We start from the raw sequence: 23757 nt of genomic DNA on the forward strand, positions 1-23757 counted from the left end.
TAATATCTGAAGTAATTATCTGAAGAGATGCTCAGTTTGTTGTCAGATGGCACAAACAAGGAGGACAGGATGCATTTCCAACATCGACACAATCAATGTGAGAGAAACACAGACAAGAAAAAAAACTCAGAAAAGCATGGCCATAAGCTCTGAGTAAAGCGATAAAAGTAGTGTATTCCAATAATGTTTTTGCCTTTTTCAGGAGTGACTGGCAAGATGATGTTTCAAATGCTTTTACAGCCCTTATTCACCTCAGCCTGACCCCTTCTCTGCAATTTAAGAGCAGCTAGTTGACTAGGCAACCACTGGTACAAGAGAAAAAACACCCACCCCACAGCATTAGATGGAATCTTCTTGCAGACACAAATGTGATTTTATTATTAGAACAACTTTCATACATATGCTCATGCTAAAATGCTGTGCTGTGAAGAGTTAATATAAACTAATATAACTAATCCAAGGTTCATCATAAAAAAAATAAAAGAAAAAAAGAAAAAAGAAGAACCTCACAAAGCCGGGGTTTTAAGTTAGCTATAATAAAGTTGTATTTGAGAGCAGGAACAACACAAAGTATCGTACAAGAGGTCAAAAAGTGCAAAGAAAGATGTTCTTAGAAAACTAAGTAAAGAATTAGATTGAAAAATACTTGGCTAATGCATTTAACAAAAGCTGGATATACTAGCAGGACATCACTATGCTTCTAGAACCTACGTATTCAATAGCATCAGAGAAATTATCACAGTCATCTACAGCTTAACCATTAGGCTCTCCTCAGTATATTAAATAAGTTACAGGAAGTTAAAGTGAAATATCATTTCACCAGAAGAAACTTTCTCCCTGATGTAGCAGCATCATAGGCATTACCTTACCTTCTTCGCTAATTTTTAAAACCTCTAAAACAAGTACTTCCTATGGGTATTTGCTGTCTTTCATCATAACAATGCTAACTTGACTGTAAAGAATATGCCAAAGATTAACTATAAATGGCATATAAACTCTTAAGCATTTGAACTGAAATTTCTTCTAAATAATAGGAAATAATCTGAAGGAAGTCTGAAATTAAATTGATTTGGTTTAAATGTTCAAAAACCAGCCACTTCAATTTCAAATAAAATTCCAAAATGATTTTACTAGCCTCCCGCATGCTCAATTTTCTTTTGGCATATTATAGTGATAGAATGAATTTACAGAAAGGCTTCTATCCTGACTGCTTTTACTGTTCATTCTCTTATTTACAACTAATGGGTTTTTGTTGTTTTTTTTTTAATCACAGAATTAATTTACACTATTCTTCTAGAGTATTTGATGAGGAGGTGTCTCAAGTACTACATTCTCACAGAGGGACTCAAGAACATCCCTGCTCTCATCCTACCCACCCACCTGAAGTCATTTGAAAGCAGGCTGATCGTGCCTGGTTTCATTCAGAAACCCAGTACATTAACAACCACCCAGCAAACCTATTAAGAAAATTAAGCATGCTCATCTTCACACGTTTTCTGTAAAATGCAAGTATCCATTTAAAAGCTATCTTACAAAGGCAAACAGGAGGGACTTTTGTACTCCTTTCCACCCCACTATCAAAAATGTCAGCTTATAGTCTAAACCACATATTGTACAGAGTTCTGTTCAAAGGGAAGAAGTTGACCAACACTGATACCCTACCTCCTTTTGAAGATTCTGCAGACTTTGCCACAGCAATCATCTTTGTGGATGGAGTTTGATCATGACAAACTTGATGCAAGAAGTTTATGGATTTTCCTATAAGGAGGACCTGAAAATGAGAGTTTTTTTTTATTTTAATTTTAATAGCGACTTGCAAAAGCTAACAAAAAAGCCACCCACAACCAGCAGGACAACACAGTATTTTGTCACATTTCTTCAATCCTAGCTTTACAATCCCAACCACAGAACTTCACTGCCAATACAAAACACTGTGAAACACAAACATTTACCCCCTCAAGATCTCCTTAAACAAAGATTATTGCCAAAGAATGGAAAAAAAATAAACACAGTCTTATAGTCTTCCTCAGCAAATAATTCTATTAACTTTGATATTCTTAAGATGAATATGTACTGATAAATTTGGTCTCCATTTTCTTAATAAGAACCTAAAATAGCAGCACAGACAAACAAATCATCAGAAAATTAATTTTTGAATACATACCTTTTTTGATTGCTCCATTGTAATAAAAGAAGGGATCATTGATTTCCTCAAAGTGTATTTGTCATGCCACAATCTATCAGTTTTCACTGTAGGATCCGAAGCCACAAAAAACTGTAGATTGAAATAAATATTTAAAAAAGGAAGGTAAACTTTCTCCCCCCGTTTTTCATTTGTGAACTACGAAAACTGAAAAAAAAATGTTTCTTAGTTGTTCCTTTAACTAGAAAAGCTAAAGTTGTCCTGGAAGCTCATGTTCAGATTGGATCTTGTCCAATACAAACTCTGAAGAAAAAAGTTGAAAATTGGACTCATATAATTTAATCTCCTCTGTACATTATGAAACTTTGGCTACCTCAAGAAAGATGTGCTATCCATAAAACATCCACTAGGAAATACAGAAGCATACGTATTTCAGGCAATTAGAGTAGGAGAAAAATGTCAGAATATAACTGCAATATGCTTTTATTTTATTCATTCTATTTTCACTCACTCCTCCTTTGGACTTTTTCCTATTTTAGGAGATGCAGAATTGCAGAAAATAAGAAATCTTTCAGCAAGTTCTTTTCTGTTCGTGTTTGTAGGGAGAAAGTTCGAGTGGCCAAAGCACAGCTAGAGTTGAAGCTGGCTGTGTCTGTGAGAGAAAATAAAAAGGGTTTTTTTAGATATGTAAATGGAAAAAGGAGAACTAAAGAAAACATAGGGCCGCTCCTTGATAGGGAAGGTCTCCTCACAGACGATGACGTAGGCAAAGCAGAGACGCTTAACGCCTTCTTTGCCTCTGTCTTCAATGCCGATGATGGGCTTCGGGACCCAGGGTGCCCTGAGCTGGAGGGCCGGGACGGTGGGGATGACAAACTCCCAACTGACCCTGAACGTGTGCGGGATTTGCTACTCCACCTGGATCCCTACAAGTCCATGGGTCCGGATGGGATTCATCCCTGGGTGCTGAAAGAGCTGGCGGATGTCATCGCGGAACCTCTATCAATTATTTTTCAACGATCCTGGGAATTTGGAGAGGTCCCAGTAGACTGGAAGCTGGCAAATGTTGTGCCAATTTTCAAGAAGGGTCAGAAAGAAGACCCTAGCAATTACAGGCCTGTCAGTCTCACGTCAGTGCCTGGTAAAATCATGGAGAAGTTGGTTCTCGGACTCATTGAGGCGCACCTGGGGGACAAAGCAGTCATTGGTCCCAGCCAGCATGGGTTTGTGAAGGGTAGGTCCTGCCTAACTAACCTGATTTCCTTTTATGATAAGATCACCTGTATGGTGGACCAAGGGAAACCAGCTGATGTGATTTTTTTGGACTTCAGCAAGGCTTTTGACACGGTTTCCCATAGGATCCTACTGGACAAAATGTCCACCATACAGCTAAATAAAAACATCATACGATGGGTGAGCAACTGGCTAACGGGCAGGGCCCAAAGGGTTATGGTAAATGGAGCTGCGTCAGGCTGGCGGGCGGTCACCAGTGGGGTCCCTCAAGGCTCCATTTTAGGGCCGGTACTTTTCAATATTTTTATAAATGATCTGGATGTAGGAATAGAGGGTATTTTGAGCAAGTTTGCTGATGACACCAAACTTGGAGGAGTTGTGGACTCAAATGAGGGCGTAAAGGCCTTGCAGAGGGATCTGGACAGGTTGGAGAGCTGGGCGATCACCAACCGCATGAAGTTCAATAAGAGCAAGTGCCGGGTCCTGCACCTGGGACGGGGAAACCCTGGCTGCATGTACAGACTGGGCGATGAGACGCTGGAGAGCAGCCTAGAAGAGAGGGATCTGGGGGTCGTGGTAGACAGCAAGTTGAATATGAGCCAGCAGTGTGCCCTGGCAGCCAGGAGGGCCAATCGTATCCTGGGGTGCATCAAGAACGGCATCGCTAGTAGGTCAAGGGAGGTGATTGTCCCGCTCTACTCTGCGCTGGTGCGGCCTCACCTCGAGTACTGTGTGCAGTTCTGGGCACCACAGTATAAAAAGGACATGAAACTGTTGGAGAGTGTCCAGAGGAGGGCTACGAAGATGGTGAAAGGCCTTGAGGGGAAGACGTACGAGGAACGGCTGAGGTCACTGGGCCTGTTCAGCCTGGAGAAGAGGAGGCTGAGGGGAGACCTCATCGCAGTCTACAACTTCCTCGTAAGGGGTTGTCGAGAGGCAGGAGACCTTTTCTCCATTAACACTAGTGACAGGACCCGCGGGAACGGGGTTAAGCTGAGGCAGGGGAAATTTAGGCTGGACGTCAGGAGGGGGTTCTTCACAGAGAGGGTGGTTGCACACTGGAACAGGCTCCCCAGGGAAGTGGTCACTGCACCGAGCCTGTCTGAATTTAAGAAGAGATTGGACTGTGAACTAAGGCACATGGTCTGAACTTTTGGGTAGACCTGTGCGGTGTCGAGAGTTGGACTTGATGATCCTTAAGGGTCCCTTCCAACTCAGGATATTCTATGATTCTATGAAGTGAGGAATCAAATGCCAAGGTCTCTCAGCTCTATGTAATAAAATACTTTCATATGTAAGAAACTAAATCTACACAATTAGTTTTATTAAAACGAGTTGTGGAAAGATTCTGTCCTCATCCAGTCAGACAAGACGTCCATTTTTGGAATAAGAACTTTTTCACCCCCTTCAAATACCACTTCAAGCAAGAATGGTCAATTGTTTTTGTTTGAAAACCGCCTATGATAAATAGTAGCTTTCAATATACACATATCCAACAGTGATTTGCAGTATTAAGAACACCCTCAGAGCAAGCATATAAATTTTTAAGCAGACAAAGAGTTGAAAGCTAATGAATGATTTAAAAACAACCAAAACCCCCAACCTCTCAAGTCCGAGGGGTAGCTGGAAAGACAAGGCTACATTTCTACACTTTTGGACATAAAGATTCATAGATATTTTATGCAAGTCTGCTCAAGATGACCTTAAAGATCAGCCATGTGTGATATTTGTACTCATTTGAATTTTGATGGACAGTTTCAGAAATCAGACAGCACTTTCCACATCCAAGTCAAGTTACACAAATCCTTCTCAGGACCGGTCAATTCATTTTGAAAATGATTCTTTGGCTTCTTGGTACTAAACAAAATCTCAATTTAACAAGACTGTACTGATTGGAGATGGGAAAAATAATTGGGACAGCTTAAAACGACATAAACTCTTTAAGAAGAAAAGGAGTGTTACTAGAATGTGCTGTTATAGAAGTTACAACAAATACATGTAGATTTTCTAAAGAAAATCTGCAACCATAAGCTGTTCTACCCCATTTGACAAACTAAAGTTGTTTATGAAGCTGGGGATAACAACAGGTAGTCAAAGCAGAATATTCAGTCTCTTACTTCAGAAGAGATTAAGCTTTTATCCAAATACAAGACTTGCATTCTAAATAGTTAGAGAACTCTGTCATCTGTCTTCTTTCTTGCTTTGTGTAGTAATAGTAATGTATACAATTTCTTCAGATGCAAGCATCTACCCTTAATCCATTATTCTGCCTCTACTAAACAGACCCAGGATACGATTCATCAAAGACAACATAATGCATCTCCACAACATTTGGACACCACAAAAATAATCAGTCCATGAAGAAGTGTCACGCTTCATGTTGTTATTGTATAATATGAGCAATTAATATATGTTTATATCACTGTTTATTTCTCCAGTTCTTCTCTAAGCTTCCCACAGACTCTCCCATAAAGCAAATGAAGAGATGAATTATTTCTCATATAAGAATTACCTCATGGTATGTATCCTCCAGCTCCCCGTCATAAATCCACCGATAAAGAAAATTCAGCACAGGATGGGATACCAGGCCAAGAATGTGCTGAACCAGAGACCTCATGTAGGGATCTCCTGTTTTAGTATAGGCATGAACTGCTGAAGCTAGTTCACCGCCTTTTCTCCCTGTAAGATCATCAGAGAGAGAAACAAAAAATGTATGAAAGAAAAATATATACACTACACTTAAATTCAGCAGCCATCAATTTTAACTACCCGTATGTCATTCAGGGCTTATTGAATAGTGATTCTAAAATGTAGCAAAAGTAAGTGTTTTTTTAAACATTGACTGGGAATGGTTAGCTTTTAAAGCATGAATCATTTATCTCACTGAAGCATTAAGCCTAGTTTTTTGACACGTTATTCTGTCCAGTACATGGCAGCTTGGAGGAATCCAAAATATACAGTGCCAGATCATCCACAAAGGTGGACTTTATGCTTCTTTTCTTCCCCAGCATGCCAATTAGAAGGGCATTAAACGAGCCTCAGCATTTGTTTCCCTCAGTCTTGACTTCCTCAGATGTTCTGTGTGCATCATAATCATAAACATCTTTTCTGCTTCTCAGTTAGTCTCCCCAGTAGCTCCCCTTTAGGCAGGATCTTGTCATCTTGTAATGACATCTCCTCCCTCCAAGAAAAAAAAAATAGATCTAGAACTTCTTTTGCTGTTATGCTATACAGCTTAAGTGTTCCTTGCAGCACAGGTTATAACATTCAAAGTTTTCATGAATGTCTTCAAAGTGAAGCCTTCTTTTTTTTTTTCCCCTCCCTAAATTGTCACCAATTTCAATAATCAAGGTAGAACAGGTGATACAAGCGTTTTCAGTTAAGATTAACTTTCCAAAGGACTGCAATCTCCATTTATTTTCAAAGACAGCCAAGCTGACGTACCCTCAAGAAGCAGCATAACTTATAGGTTGGTTAGTGGCCAAACTTTTGGTCAACTCCAACACCATTCCTCAGGTCTTTGTTGTGGATTGCTAGCACAGCCACATGATATTTGCAGCTTTGTGAAGTTCTGTTGTTTCACACATCTGCAGAAAAGCTGCAAATCTCTCCTATACATGGCAACATGCATAGAGGAACACCCGTAACAGTGAAAAGACTGAGCCAGCCATTTTGGAGTATGCTAGTGGGATTTACTGCAGTATAATATTCTCTGAAAGGTACCTAAAATTGAACTGGAAACAGTATGAAAAGCACGTCCCCAAAATCTGAAGAATATCTTAAGCATGCCCTTATTAAAAACAAAAAAAAAGCAAGTTTAAGTGCATATTAACAGCATTGTAGTTGATTGTTTTCTGTTTAAAATGAGAAAAAGAGATACTTCTGAGGATTAGCTACTCAAAATGTTCAAAAACAACATTTACATCAGTAACATTATTGATATTTATAATTGGCATGCATAACCACTCAAAAGTTAAATAACTTCCCCCAAAATGGCAAATGAACATTAAACAGACCTTGGCAGTGATCAACAAGTGCTGCAAGGGTCTTTAACCTTATTTTAGGATCATACGTCCAGACTAGAAGACGACGAAGTGTTAAACTGCTCTCAAGTCCCAAATTCACGCCCTGATCGTCTTCCAATTGGAGCTGATCAAATTAGAAACAGATAGATAGATCAAGGAACAAAACTGGCAAGTACTGAAGCATGAAATGGTGTTTCATACTTTTTGTTCTGACATTAGCTCTTTATTAATACACTTGAAATACCCACCATTATATGTTCTCTTATAAAAATCATTGGTCCAAAACCTGAGAGCCACACAGGTGGAAACAGAGAATCAAGTGCAGCTGAAAGGATAGAGATGAGCAGAAGTGTAATAGGACAGACAGAGTGCAAAGACCAAGAAAGTTAAATAAACCAAGGTGTTAGTCACGAAAAGAGAGAAGGGCAAAGGAGAACAGAGATCCTGAAAGACAGCAAACACTAGCCAAAGAGATACTCAGAAAAGAGTAAAGGAAAATATCTGAAGGAAAACACGAAGGGTATAGGAGGTACAGTGTTTATTACTGCACAGACAACTTAACTTCCTTTAGTTCAACATGGTACAAATTCTGTTTCACGTCTTTCTTGAAAAGCCATCAGAACTTAAATTAGCTATATAGCAAGATCAAGGAATTGCTACCATCAGTACAAACATCTATGGTGAGAAATAACTGTCACGATGTGACTACCACACATGAGTCTCACAACACCATGGAAAATACAAATGAATTTCTTGCATTCGAGATGCAGATGTATCGTACAAGCACAGATGGAGTAAGCAGGACAGGAAGACAAGCTAAGAATACAGAAGCAAGCAGTCCTAAAACAGTCCAAGCAGATAAAGTCTTCGGAAAAAAAATGATTTATTTCTTCCTGTACGCTACAACCAATTCATTCAACTTCCTGATTTTGCTTCCTAATCTAGCACATATTTTGTCAAATGCATTGGCTGAATTTATGCACATTTGATTTTTGGTTGCCAATGCTCAAGAACGTGCATAGCCACAAAGCGCAGAGAATGCTGTCAAATGCAAGCAGAACAAAAGCAGAGACAATTAGAAAACTCAAGACCCATTTAGTCTAGCAAAACAGAAGAAAATAACTGCTAATAATGCAGGTCTGTCTTATTAAAAAAAAAAAAAAAAAAGGAAAACAACTCATCTCAGAAAAACTTAGAACTTGACAATAATAAGCAGATGTAAGCAAGAACTGCCCTTTGTCACTAGGGAAGAGATTTTGAAGTAACATCTTCATCATGAATGTGTATTTTTGAAAGGGCTGATAATTTGAAAAGAGTCTGAAAGGAAAAGACATGAAAAACTTATGGAATAGTATGTGGTACATATAGGAAGACTCTTTCAGAGGAAGAAAATGTTTGGGGTAAAGCTCTGAAGATGTAAAAAAGTTAGAGAGAAAAAGGTAACAGAGAACCCTTTGATGAGATTCTTGTTATGTAGTGTGCCTGAACTGCAGCTAACTGAACTCCTAATCTAACAAGTTGTATGGACTCATGAATACAGGAATGCATTATGTACTCAATTCTAAGACACGATCCCCTATCTGGTGTCAAGGAATTAAAGTATAAAGTTTGGCAAGGCAGCATCTTTCAAAAAAGTAGATTTTTCCATCACTGTTTAAAATAAAGTAGACAAGTCATCAAGCGCACCTTGGGGATATTCTGGTAGAAGTCTTGAGAACACTGACTTGTTTCTTCAAAATTTCTGTCCCATTGATTATGAACGTAAGAAATGCCATGCTCTGTCAGAACACTGTCTAGATGGACTATTGCTTTATCTCCAATAATAGCAAAAAAAAAATGGTGTGCAAAAACATGCAAAGCTGACCCCTCCCTATACTCCATTCCCCTTAGGCTCCCTGCATCCCAGCTGTAGCCTTCTGCATGTCAGAGGACACACCCTTGCTCACCCTTTTTAATGGCAGTTCACAGACCTGCCTGTAACACATTTGTCTAATCCTCTTTTCAATACGCAGATACTGCCTTCTGCCACAACACCATAGGGAAGTACACTTTGCAAGATGACCACTCTTGTTTTGTACTAACCTCCTGCTCATTTCACTGTTCATCAAATCCCACAACTTTGCATCTGGCTTGTCCTCTGTTAGCCAGTAAGTCTCAGCCACAGCCCCCCTGAGACTTTTCCTCTTCAAGCAATTCCTCTTCCTCTGCGATTTCACATGTGAAATCCTTCAGAACCCGTGGACAAAGATCATCTGGTTCAGGCGAGTTATCATCATATAACTTAGGTATTTAGCCTAATGCTTCCGTAAGTGAATTCAACTTAATGAAAACTTGCAGCTTCTTGTAAATAAGAAAACCTGTTTGTTTTTATATCAGATTCTTCTGTCAATGGCACAGGTAGGTGAGTGGGAAGATGTTTGAAAAGGTTCACTTGGGTGTGTACATCTCTACATGAAATGATAGCTCCAGTGTGTAGACTGCGTACCAATACCTCTAATTCCTGAAAACACTAACTTACATATATATATATATATATATATATATATATAACCTCATAATGGAATGAATATTATATTTGGGACAACTTGATTAAGTGGTTATCTCCCAAAGAGATTCTTCCAGGAAAACTGCAATTCTACAGGGAAAATGTATAGAAGAGAAAGAAGAGGCTTGTTCTGTTCTCTTTGGAAGGTACAGCAAAAGAAACAGAAAAACAGACAAGCTCCTTCTGAATCCTGGAAATGACACCTCTTGTCTTTACTTCATGGTATTGCTGAAAAGTAAAGTTTGATAGGATTAAAGTCAATGCAGAACAACATCAAGGTAGTGTGAGTGATCTAAAATAAGTATGAGCTGAGAGAGAATTTGCTATTAAAAAAACAGATAACGATGAAATAAGACAAAGGGATCCTAGAAAATACAGTGAAATATCTTATTTGGTATGTCTGAGAAAAACAAAACCAACTTTGCACTTCTTTCTACAACTGGAAAAACACCAGTGAAACCTCTTTTTGGTTTGCCTATGCACACAGCTTTTGCTTTCCCTATCAAACCATCATTAACCTGACTGACAAGTGTTTTTGCCTTCCATTTTCTCTCCATCCTGCAAATGACAGGAGTGAGAGGCAGAATGAGTGCTTGGCTGCTTGCTGTGGTCAACCCAACACAGAGGTAAATGTAGTTGTAAGGTGACAGTAGAACCTTCCGTTCCTTTTTCTCTTACACGCATCTCCTTCCATCAGACTCATCTCTCCTTTTGAACAGTTTAGTGGAGCAGGAAGGGTAAAGGGGTCTGAAAGATGTGCTTTAAGCACGTGTAATATTTTCATGGTCAAAACGTTTTGGAAGTTAGAATAAATCAAAGCTACAGCAACCCAAGAGACCAGACATATTATAGACAGAGCAGAAAATAATTACAAAAAGGTTAACCCGATCATAGCCAGGAAGAAAACATTAGTACAAAGGACAGGCAATCCAAAGTTAGAAATGTTGAGGAACTGCAAGTGAGTGAAAAAAGGATTAGAGGCTTTGAAAAATCATATAAAAGCTTATGATTTAAATGATAGGTTCTTCTACTTTGTTCTTTCAAATGGCATTTTAATTAAATGTTGGGTTAATTCTCAGAATATTTTTTTTCTCAATTAGCAATAATGAATTCCCTGAAAGTCCCATATAAAAAAAAAAAAAAAGCACATATCAAAGAAAAAAAATATTTTAGAGCTAGCATCTAGATGCACATACCTATATAAATTTGTGGACAAACTGCAGACTATCAGCATTGAGTTGGTCTATGCAGCACAGAAAAATAATATAACACTGAAACATCTGACTCGATCAGCAGAAGGGACAAGGAAAATGCACAACCAGCCTCAGACAAAACAAAAAGTTGAAACTGTCCTTGTTACTAGCTACTGAACTATGCACTGCTTGAAATACAGAAGGAACATTATTCACCATTCACAAACACGTCATGCTGCTTGGGATTTGAATGATAGAAGTATCACGCAATGAAACTGACAAAGCGAAGCAAAAAGGGAACACAGAAACACAGCTTATATTTCTTGCTTGTGTAGAACATCACATAACAGTGAATTTCTAAGAAAAATATTCATTGATATAAACATACGTATATATCCAAGGAGTGCACACGTTACAGAGAATTGTATCCACTGTCAATAGCAACTGTTATACATCCCTCCCTTTCCAAAGGGACTCCTAGGTACTACCTTTTAGGAGTTGCTGTGCTTTACACTGTTTGAATTATAAAGTTTAATAAGAGCCTCCTAGTTTACCTGAGAATGCAAAACAGACAGAAGTCGGTAATATTCTTTGAGTTCCTGATGTAAGGCTGCACAAAAACTCTGTAAGAGAAAGAAAAAAAAAATCATCAGGAAATATCTTTCTGCTTTCATCTGGAGCAGCTCTTATCCCATCATCATACTCTGAAGGTAGTTAGAAGTGTCCTAAAAGGAATTGAGCTAAAAATAACATTTTTAGGGGACAAATCTTAGAAAATGTTCCAACATATAAGTGCTTCCAGTGGAGATGCAGTCCTTTTCCAAGAACATGCACATTGTCGTGAGACTGTGTCATCATCTCAATAAAGACATTCATAATTACAATAGGGATGTGTAAATGGAAACATTACCCCGAAGAGCTTTTTTTGAATTATGTAAAAGACACTAAGTGATAAAGTAATAGTTTCATTTTCAAAAAGGCCTCTAAAAACAGAATCTAAGTCAGGCAGCTGTCATCATATGCACAGTATAGACTACATGACATGAACTAGAAAACATAATGGTCATAAAAGAACGCTCCCACTAAGTGCTGATGGATCAAGTAATCTAAGCTTTTGGCTTTTTACCCATTGGCAGCCATGCAATGGGTACTTTTCACTTGACACTCGAGAAATAAATAATACTAAGTATAACCTAAGAAACCCATAGAATGGGTACTTGGCGTTATTTAAATATAAATATATAAAGATTTTTTTTAAGTAATTCCTGACGGAATTCTTGTCTTAATGGACAGTGTTCTACAGTTTGGGAGACCTGTTGTTTTTTTTTTTCGTTTTGTTCTTAACTTACAGATAGACTAAAAAAATCCTGCAACATTTTCTAAAATTGAATAAAAATACAGCTCATTAATTTTGGAAAAAGTTGAAAGTGTTTGACTTCAAACATTTTTTTGTTTGTTTGAGAAGTGCTTGCGTGCGCACAAATTCTTCAGAACTGATTTCTCAAACAATTCTCAGGTAATTATTTTGATCTCTATTTTAATAGATTGCAAGCAGAATAGAGGTACCATTGTCATGAAAGCTTAAAACATCAAGAGCACCCAACCTTTTTCTTTTCTTTTTAAATTGTTTCCCCAGGCCCTTCCCCTCAACCCATTTTAAGTAATTTGGAAAAAAAAAAAAAAAAAAAAAAAGAGAGAGAGAAAAAGAAAAACCTCACACAAACCCAAGAGCTTGAAGTAAAATATTTATTCATTGCAGCATGTACAAGGGAGAAATCACTACTACAAGCACAAGAAAAAAATATATCTTCTTTCCTGCTAAGACGCCTACCTGCTAAGATGCTAAGAAGCCTAGAAAAAAAAAATCATTAATCTTGTCATTGTATCCTTGATTGAAGAAAGAAAGTTCCTTTCTTCAATTCAACTTTATCACTTAGGAAGCAATACAAAATTCACTTTATTCCAGAGAATACTGAAGGGCAAAAAGAAATCCCCTCATGTGTAACTGCACTTTTCATTTCTTCTCACTTGCTTCTTCAGTACATTTTTGAACCTATTAAAGTAGCATTTGTCAAGACAGAGGGCAGAGTAGAGACTCCAAGAAAACATTCAAATATGCCATGTATGCATCTACAGAAAAAGTGAGGTCAGTACCACTGACTTCAGTGTTCAAAAGATTTAAGATGTAACCATCCATCTACTTTTCAGAGAAGTTCTGGAAGTTAAAATTTATATCCAGTACCAATTCCTGCATTATGAACTACAGATTTTTGTTTCCTAAAATGCCAAAGAAAACTGGACATTATCCTAGAATTCTGATTTCATCTACAGCAAAAGAGGATTCAGGAAAGAAAAAGGATGCTTGCTCAAGAGAAAAAGTTTAAAATGCCCATTACCTCAACTGGATATTTTTTCCAAATGGGTAAAATGTCAAAATATAAAGCAAGTTATATGTCATTGCTGATTATAATTTTTGGTTTCTGAGGACAAAGTAAAACTTCCACACTAAGCAGCAAATGTCAAAGTGCAGTATATTGGTGTATCTCTACTTCAATAATTGTCTGTTCCTGTTATTTTGCTTGGTAAAAAGCAATCATCTTATCCTGCACACATCTTATCCTACATGTGGTTTAAACATGTGCTTAGACAAGTGCTCTTTTAAAGTAGTAACAAAATAATCTTCAGAATGCACAATATATTCTTGTGCACAAATTCTTAAAGCACCTTATGCAGCACCTGAAATTGTCAGCTATAAAAGCAATGAAGAGCAGTAACACATAGTCTTTTCGTCCAGATACTGGTAGTAGGAGTAGAAATATGTTTTTCTTTGTACAGTTACACACTAAAAATATAATATATATTTGCCTCGAGCAAAATTAACAGCATTAAAGCTATGCAGATTCAGCTAACTAGCTGCACAGCCTTCTGCTCTGCTACATATGATATCTGAGATACTGCACATTTAAATTCACTGAAGAATTAAAGTTCTCTCCTTACTATAAGCTTGAAGATAAAAGGCAGAGACAGTAAAAATAAGCATAAGCAAGAAGTTACTAGATAAAGAATAAGAAACTTCACCCAGACAGAAGGTGGAGAGTGAAGAAAAATGAATATACAGTAACACTACTATATAAACCATGGAAATCAGCATTGGATCACTAGAAAAATAATTTATATGTAACTAAAAGGGTTACTTAGAATAAGAGACAGAAGGGAACAGAATAGAACATCAGAAAAGTAGGAAGCACTACAGTGTCTCTACTGACCTCTTAAGAAAAATTAGATTGAAGGGAGAAGCACTTCAATTTCTTTGCAGGTTAGGTAGGATGTTATGCCTAGAGGCAAGGACAACATTTCTGTCGACTCAGAAGGGATAATATCCAGTTTTACAGAGGAAGCAAGTGAGAGGAAACGGGAATGCCTTAGCAGTAAATGTGGTTTTGGGTATTACAGCAGCTGTGAAGTTACTGTAGACTACAAATCATGCTGATGAAACCTATAAAAACAAAATTTGACATTCTTTTGATGCTGTATTCAAAAGAAAGAGCAGCAGATAACAGGGTATTTGCATTTTCATGTAGTTAGTGCAGTGTTAACACATGAGCAAAACATTAGCTGACAAGACAAGAGCATCTCCGGCATAGGTCACCTTAACAACTGAAGTAGTGATTAATTAGCTTCAAAATGTCACCATCCCACTTAAGCAATGCTTTTGTTTATAAAAGTGCATTATCGCTTCAACAAATATGTGAAATTCAAAAAGAAGGAACCTATGCATGAGACCTTCCAGCTATAAATGAAGCAAGTCCTTCTCAGGACCATCAAGGGCAAATGCCTTTCCCTTGCCTTCAGACCCATACCAACAGCAGCAGTCCACGAAAGGTGTAAATGAAAGGATGAATGATTCAAGCTACAAGTTCTCCAAAGTTTACCCACCGTTCCAGCACTGCATTTTACTCAGCAGCTTCTAAAGGAAAGAAGACTGAAATATTGTAGCAAAATCAGTTTTCTTTAGCTGACCTACCTGACCCACAAGTCCAAACGCACGATCCAAACTCCTCTGGTCTGTGTATTTTCTTATTTTATTATGTAGCCATCCCAACTCTGCGAGTCTACTTGTAGTATCTCTGAGAGATTTGGACAAGCTCACCTACAAAATTAACAGAAACAGAAGTTGTAAGTTGAAGTCAAATCACACCACAGAAGTCTCTTTTCCACATAAAACAAGACAACTCAGGAAACCATCATATTAACTTCTACAGCAGAGACAGTGCCAAAAAACACAGGCAACCATGTAGTTAGCATAAAGTTTATACATATAAGCCATGGAAAGAAAGCAGCAACAAATATATTACTGGCAACTTCAGGATCTTCCCTTTTGGGAATCTTAACGTTACAGTATTCACACTGTACATTCCTTGTACATTAGACAATTATGACAGTAACAGAACGGTGATTCAGAATCACACTTCATCTTATCCTGATATGCTGAAAATATCAGGTCTCTAGAAAAAGGTGTCAATGACCGAAGCCAGTAAAGAAACCTGAAGAAAACAATTAGTTACTACTACATGTGAAATAAATCTTTAATAGAACATAAATGACCCAATGCCAGACTAGGCATCAGGAACCAAAACTTACAGAATCTGAATTCCAAGTTTAACTCAGATGCACCAGTAACAGCTTTACAAGTTGTTTAATCACGAGTATCTCTGAGCTTTTCTAGTTTGTTCCTCCTTTTCTTTTATACAGTATCTCAGTTAATTTTGCAAGCCTGCCTTAGTTGCCAGCAACCTATTTAACAATTACTCTCTTCTTAAACAGTACATTTCTTCCTTCAAATTACCAGCACGTAAGATGCTGCTCATCCTCTTGGTCCTGCCTAGGATCTGCTTCTACCCCATTTCATCACATTGCCCAAGAACGCACATGAATGAGTTTGCAAAATTTTGTTTGACAAATAAAACCAAAGAATATGACTTATCCATTAGGCCAAGAGGCAGAGATTGACATTTGCCCATAACACCTGGTTCTACCTGATCTTTACAGACAATTTTGACTTGGAGAGCTACCAGAACAGTCCAAACAAAAGCAAGGAAGGGCACTAACGAGCCAACTAGAGATCCACCTCACTCATTAAGCCTTTTAGTTAGCAGTACATTCTCCAAGATAAAAATCAGTTACCGAGGGGGATAGGCACAGCAGTGTGGACTTGAACCAGGCAGCACTGCTTCACTGTAAGACCAGAGTTCAGCCCCTGACTCTTTTGTTTGGTTGTACAGACCAGCTTTCACTACTTGAGCCGTTTCTGTAGGATACATTATGATTTGACATAGATAGAAATACTGTCCACGGTTATAACCAAAGTGATGACATAAGAGCTATTTAGAAATCTACCATTAAGGAGTGCTTGGCAAACATTAAGCACAATTAGACATCCTTGAGAATCAAATGAGGAAGAAGCAAAATTGGCTTAGAGTTATTATATGTGTATCTGTTAGATACAATCGGAAGCTGCTGGCTTACACAGTGCTGAAAGTCAACAGCAGACTAATAAGAAGATTGATCCTAGAAAACATTCAAGCAAGAATCAACAGATCGTTAAATATGTTACTTTCTGGGAATAAAATAATAGACTTTGAGTAATATTTTTTTAAAAATAGAAGACTGCTTCTTTTCTGTGTTCAAACTCATGCAGCTGTGGGAAAACTATGTGCTTTGACTTTTTTTTTTTTTTGCCAAACATGCAGGCAACACAACCAGAGTAGGTATGATCTTGCTACTCCTCATTCATCAGGACAAGTTCCACCTGCAGGTCGTCAATGTAGTCTTCACTGTAGCTCAGTACAAGTGCCAACAAAGAAGGATGGAAGACAACTGACTTCACAAAAATAACCCAAAAGACACTGAGGTCTCAGGAAACAGCATTATTGACCAGAAAGCACCTGAATAACCAAACTCCCTGTATTAGCATAATTGTGAGATTGAAGTGAAACAATTTTTCACCTCAAACTAGCCTACTGGATGTGGAATTTATGCAGAGAAGTAATGAGCAATACCACTTACTATGTTTTCTCCACATTCCTCTAGAAAAATCCATTACCCTATCTTTCCTCTGCCATATATAATTTAATCTATATACAGAACTTAATTAACACAGTGAAGGTGTGGAGGAATTACAAACTCTGCAGCATCTGCAGGTGTAGAAGATGTCATCCTTAGCAATACATTTATTAACAAGATTTGAATGAACATAAGGTTTCCACTACCCTGCCACTAAGCAGCCCTAAAAGTCATTATAAAGCTATGAGGGGAGCAATTACATATTTCAATTTTTGCTATTATTACAGAGAAAAACAGGCAGTCAGTTCAGATATCATAAGTCTACTGTGCTCTTGAACATGAAGTGACCCCAAAGCAGCTCCCAGCTATTTTGGGAGTAAGTCATATTGTCATAGTATAAAGTTCCTAATGCAATCAGAAGCACTGTCTTCCCAATCGAACAAGAACATGAAAAGCAATTAGTGAGCTGAAACTGAATTGTGATGCAGTATCCTCTAAATACTGAATAGTAAGAAGATACTAAAGCAAGTAGCACCAGCTGCATGGCCTCATCTGATCTCTTTTAAGTTGTAATCAAGTCCATAATGCCAAGTGCCTAGCATACATGCCATTACTCAGGCTGCTCATTTTTATCCAATAAAAACGTGGTCAAAAACCTGCATCTGCTTGACATTCATTTTTATATACTGATGAAGGCAAATGATGACCAAAATACTCAACTTAAGCCATTAACTTAGAAGTCTTTGTACTGGCTTAATTCTTGAGAGTCTATCTTGGTAGCTAGATCAGGTCAGCTTGGGTACTACCTCTGGACAACTTATGAAATGCAGGTTTCTTTCCTGGACCTAACCCAGCCAATTATTTTTAAATTAATAGCAGCATATTTATGTTGCTCTTTAAAACAGAAAGACGTAAGAACTTTCAGTCCTCACTATGATAGCTATAGTTGTTCCCCAGTCTCATGCCTTCACTCGCAGCAGCTAGGATAAAGCAGTCAGAACTAATTCCAAGCTCCAAAATGTCTTCAATTCTAAACTCTGATATTATACTTCCCTAGTATAATAATAGGCCTGGTATCTGTTTCTGTGCCTATTTCTATGCACATGTACGCACAAAAGTTTGGACTGAGCACTATGCTAACAGCAACAGACATGTTCTTTTCAATCTTTCAGCCACAACATAAAATATTAGAATTCCACGTGTTTGCCTCCGAATGTTAAAGTAGGCAAAAGCACACACAAATTTCAACCATCTGGGTTTCCTTGTCATCCTCCAAAAAAGGCAATTTTGTTTCATATCGCCCCTGCATTTGTTTGATGGTGACTTTCCTCCATCCTGCTGAAGGCATCAAAGAACTGTGTTTGACTGAAAATAGAAGATTGCTTAATAGTAATTGAAACTACTCTGTTGTTCAAACAAAAAAGGGCGGGGGGGTGCAGAGCAAGTAATGACTTCGGTTAGTATTTTTTATCTACATAATTGTTGTTGCTATTCTTGTCTTACACACCACTCTGCTGACATATGAAAGACAAGTCCCCATACAGTACCTTTCCCTCTACTTTATAGCAATTTTCAGAATTGCACATTTTGATGTTTTTGCCATCTATTCCCTGGAAGACATACAAAACATCTCTTACAAGGTTTGCTTCAGTTATTTCAACAGAGCCTAGAAAGAAAAGAAAACAGGATTTAGATTTGGTGGGACAATCAAGTTGGATCACAGATTCAACAAACTATGTAGATGCCTAGCAAAAAAAAAAAAAAAAAAAAGAAAAAAAAGAAAAGAAAAAAGGAAATCAGAAAATCTGTACATATAACCTATAACCTGTAATTATATATTTTTTTTTCTGACATTTAATATAACAAACTGACAGGAAAGCTGGTAATTCCCCGTGCCTGCCTCTACCAATACCTTGAATTGTGTCAGATCAGGTCAGCTAGTGTGACATGGGGCATGTTGTGTTTTAACAAACACTTCAGCGAGTTCTTAAACTTGTTATCTTCTCTAATTCAATCACCAGAACAAGTTCTGAGGCAAGCATCACAGTAACTTCACCTTTCTTAATCAACACAGTTGAAGCTTTTAGTTTGGACTTAGAGAGGAGAACATCAGAGTTAATTCAGAATGGAGAGCTGCCTGTTTAAAAGCGTTATGCAATGCTGAACACCACTGTTCAGTGTAAAAAGATTAATCAAAATCAGACTGCCAGCTGCATAACAGCTACAGAGCTGGCAAAGAGAAAAAAGTAAATACAATTAATGAATCTCTGATTTAGTAAAACTATTGCAGCATTCACGGAACCGCAGAAAGGTTTGGGTTGGAAGGGACCTTAAAGCCCATCCAGTTCCATCCCCCTGCCATGGGCAGGGACACCTCCCACCAGACCAGGTTGCCCAAAGCCCCATCCAGCCTGGCCTTGAGCCCCTCCAGGGATGGGGCAGCCACACTTCTGTGGGAAACCTGTGCTAGTGCCTCACCACCCTCAGAGTGAAGAATTTATTCTGTATGTTTAATCTAAACCCACTCTCTTTTAGTTTAAAACCACTCCACCTTGTCCTATCACTGCACTCTCTGACAAGGAGTCCCTCCCCAGCTTTCCTGTAGACCCCCCCTTTAGGTACATTCTGCAGTCTTGCTCATATAACTAGTTAAATGCTAGATTACATTTGAGATTTGGGATACTAATTGATTTACAGGAAATAAAAGATTGAAGAAGATACTATGCAGGTTCCTGCAACTATTCCCACATTTTCTGGGCTAGACAGCACCATCTACTTTTGTGACTTCATTTATGACACCAAGACTGTAGGGATTTCAACTCTCCTGTTGATAGTAATCCAGAAATTGAGATGCTTCAACATACTTCTTCCAAATTTGACAGCACTCTTATTCTCATCAGTCTGCCTCCCAAACAGATCCCAGCATAAAAACAACAACAGTAACACCAAATGGTATTCCTATTTTGGCAAAAGTAGCCATCACCTTAAAATGCTCTTTAAAATTCACACTCCTTTCATAAGTCCAAGATGTACACAAGAGTGGCTAGTTCCTTTTAGGATGTCTTAGTGAAATGGTAGAAGACTGAAGTGCACACTTCTTTAATTGCTAAATTGTACTACAATGCTCCAGATTGCACTGTCTGTATAAGTACAGTTATACGAGAGCTCTAGTTAACAGCAACAAATTTTAAAAGAAAAATAAATTAGGAATTATAAGAATTTTTATTCACAGAAATGTGTATCTTCTTGAAAATAGTCTTTCATATTCTGAGTACAGTTCTACTACTTCAGCAAGTGCCTACATGTAAGAAAACTCGGTCCTTATAGCTATTCCATGTAGGAATGAGGAGTCGTGGATGGTTAACAAAAACAAGACCTACTGCTCTTTAGAGCAATTAGTACAGCAAAAATAAGAGGAATGGTTTTCAACTAAAAGAGGGAAGATTTAGATTACAAGTTAGGATGAAATTGTTCACTCAAAGGGTGGTGATGCACTGGCACAGGCTGCCCAGAGTGGTTGTGGATGCCCCATCCCAGGAGGTGTTCAAGGCCAGGTCAGATGAGGCCCTGGGCAACCTGATCTAGTGGGTGGCATCTTTGCCCATGGCAAGGGGTTGGAACTGAATGATCTGATCCAACCCAAGCCACTGTATGATTCTATGATTTGAAAGAGAGAAAAAGTCTGTCCATCCTCTTACACATCAACAGTAGTGTTAATTAGGTTCTAGCTGCCCAGTGTTGCCCTCAGCCACACCAGTACAACTCTGTTCCATTTGCTTTGTGCACTGTTAGCAGTAAAGAATCTAGATGGAGTTTAAAATACATGGTAATTTCTGCAGGGGCTCACAGAGCATATTTTAAGCTTATAACTATCCCTGCATCATTACAGAAGAGTTATTAAAAATACAAAACACCTCATCTTTTTTTTTTTTTTTTTCTTTTTAAACCAGCCAGCAACAGCAATGTAGGATGATAACATCTGCCATTAGCTCTCTTACTCAGAACAGTCTCCCACTTTTATAGTAAAGGCAGAGTGGGTTGAAACTTCCACAACAATTGCTGCAGAGATGATCTGGTAAACAATTCCTCCTTAGCTACGCTTGCGTAAATTCAGAATACATCCTCCAGACATCAGTTTCAAGTTTACAGCCACATAAAGAAATAAATTAGTAATACTTGTCTATTTTTTTAATTGACAGTAACATGGCAATTACTCTAAATAAAACCACCATAAACAATCTATTAATTAAAAAATAAATAGTTTTAAAGGCTCTGTATCCCAATGCACAGTTCCAAGTTTTAAAAGACTGAATCACAAATGGCTTAGTGGATTTCAGCAAGTTCTGTTCATTGAATTGTTGTTCTGACTTTTTAAAAGCTGTAGCATCTTTTGATCGTCACAAAAGTATCTGTTCCATGTAACCACAATCAGTTGATTCTGACAAACACTGCAATAAAGTCATAATCTTTTAAGAAAAACAAAACACATCAAATCAAATGTTGCAAAAACGAATTAGCAACCAACTAAAGCAACTGTGGTTAAATATACTACAGTCTTGCATATTTATGTCTATCCTTCTATCAAATACATTTTAGAAAAACTCTTCAAAAAATTCAACATGCTATAAAACTATTTCAAAAAATACTGGTGGTTGTAGATAAAACAATTTGAGCTGTAGAAAGTTAAATTCAACAAATGCATCTTTGCTTACCACTTGTGTCCCCTTCTCGCCTTGACCTTGGCACACCACGGGAGACGGTATTTGAAAAGCCTTTTGAGGTAGCGCTTTGTAAAGAAGGCTGGCTTGCCGTTAGAGTCCATGCAAGGCGTGACCCTAGTTGCTGACGGAGGCAGTCTCCAACACCTGGAGCTTGATAGGATTGTCTAAAAGGACAAAAGGAAGAAACATCTTGAAAACCTTGACTCTATATCCATCAGCTGGTTTGGGGTATGCAAATTACGAAAGATGCCCTAAACTTGAGGGCTTTTGTTTGTTTATTGAAAATAGGAATATTAACAAAGGTCCACACACAAAATCCACACATACAAAAAAAAAAAAAGCAATGAGGGGAAAATGAATTTCAATAAATATAACCTCGTATCAGAGGATGAGATACTTCATTTACAGAATTGCGTGGATACACTGAAATGGACTAGAAGCGAATACAATTGTTCCTATCTCGAACCACAAAGAAATAAAATTAATTGCTACTTGAATTTGTAGTTACACACAAGACAGAATTAAAGGAAAGTAGAGAAAGTGGAAAAAGTTCACTTTCATGCTACTGCATATCAGGTAGTTTGTATCAAGTGCCTGAAGATGTGATGGAGGAGGGAGCATCTAGATAGTTCCAATTTCCCTCCCTTCCAAACCTGTCATTCCTCTCACTAAAACAGCTTTAAAGGCAAAAAATGTTACGACTAGGAGTTATCTTCCTGGTTATTTCTGTACCACAGTGATGAAGTTGATTTCTGTACCATGACGATGAAAACAAAGTTAAAAATATTTGCAAGGGACTTTTTACCCCAATAGATCCTCCATCTTCCCCTACCGGAATGTAAACATCTGGAAATATTCACTTATTTAAAATAATAATTTTTAAAAAAGCACTAAAACAATACCACAAAGCTGTGAAAACACAGTTGCAGGGAGAGATAAAACAAGACTGCAATGCAAACATTCATGTATGGAGGTGAAGGAATTTGCCCTCTCACTCACCACACCATAGTTCATGGCATGGCCACGCAGCATCATGTAACTGATGAACAAGAGCGCAGCAAGCAAGACAGCAACAGGGTTGTGTGTAGCATTTGTAACACCTCAGCAAGAGCATGACACTGAATTCAGGCTGTTATACTTCAACAAGAAAGCACAGTAAGAAACAAAAGGGTGTGATATATACAGAGAAGTTTACTCCTGCCATGGGCAGGGACACCTCCCACCAGACCAGGTTGCCCAAAGCCCCATCCAGCCTGGCCTTGAGCACCTCCAGGGATGGGGCAGCCACAGCTTCTCCTGGAAACCTGTGCCAGTGCCTCACCACCATCCGAGGAGAAGTTCCTACTAACTTTTAATCTAAATCTCCCCCCTCTTTTAGTTCAAAACCATTCCCCTTTGTCCTATCACTCCACTCCCTGACAAAGAGCCCCTCCTTAGCTTTCCTGTAGGACCCAGGAAGGCCGCTGTAAGGTCTCCCCAGAGCCTTCTCTTCTCCAGGTTGAAAAATCCCAGCTCTCTCAGCCTGTCTTCGGAGGAGAGGTGCTCCAGGCCTCTGATTATCTTTGTGGCCAGCCTCTGGACTTGCTCTAATACATTCATGTCCTTGTGCTGGGGACCCCAAAGCTGAATGCAGGAGTAGGGCCCACGTGGGGTCAAATGCTCACAGGAAGATCTAATTTGGGTTGCCCAGTTCACTGGCTACAGGACTCAGGAGAAAGCAGTGGAATTGTTATAAAGCGAAACAGTTTGAACAGGTCAGACGAAGAATAAATTGGGAACATCACAGGTTCTGCTGATATTCCTAAACAGGCAGACAGATGAAATAACCTCACTG

The 23757-nt window shown here is 38.3% G+C and overlaps 1 protein-coding gene across 1 annotated transcript in view; it reads right to left on the reverse strand.

Annotated features, from left to right (window-relative positions):
* Positions 1-23757, reverse strand: part of TUBGCP3 (tubulin gamma complex component 3) — a 55003-nt gene that overhangs the window by 14281 nt on the left and 16965 nt on the right. Inside the window, exons 6-13 of the mRNA XM_082756259.1 lie at positions 21915-22087; positions 18750-18868; positions 15164-15289; positions 11694-11762; positions 7393-7525; positions 5889-6055; positions 2165-2275; positions 1663-1771 (exon numbers count right to left, since the gene is read on the reverse strand). Coding sequence (XP_082612385.1) covers positions 1663-1771; positions 2165-2275; positions 5889-6055; positions 7393-7525; positions 11694-11762; positions 15164-15289; positions 18750-18868; positions 21915-22087 — 1007 coding nt within the window. The remainder of the gene's footprint in view (positions 1-1662; positions 1772-2164; positions 2276-5888; positions 6056-7392; positions 7526-11693; positions 11763-15163; positions 15290-18749; positions 18869-21914; positions 22088-23757) is intronic.

This window comes from Aythya marila, assembly GCF_965140915.1.
Source record: "Aythya marila genome assembly, chromosome: 1".
NCBI classification, from domain to species: domain Eukaryota; kingdom Metazoa; phylum Chordata; class Aves; order Anseriformes; family Anatidae; genus Aythya; species Aythya marila.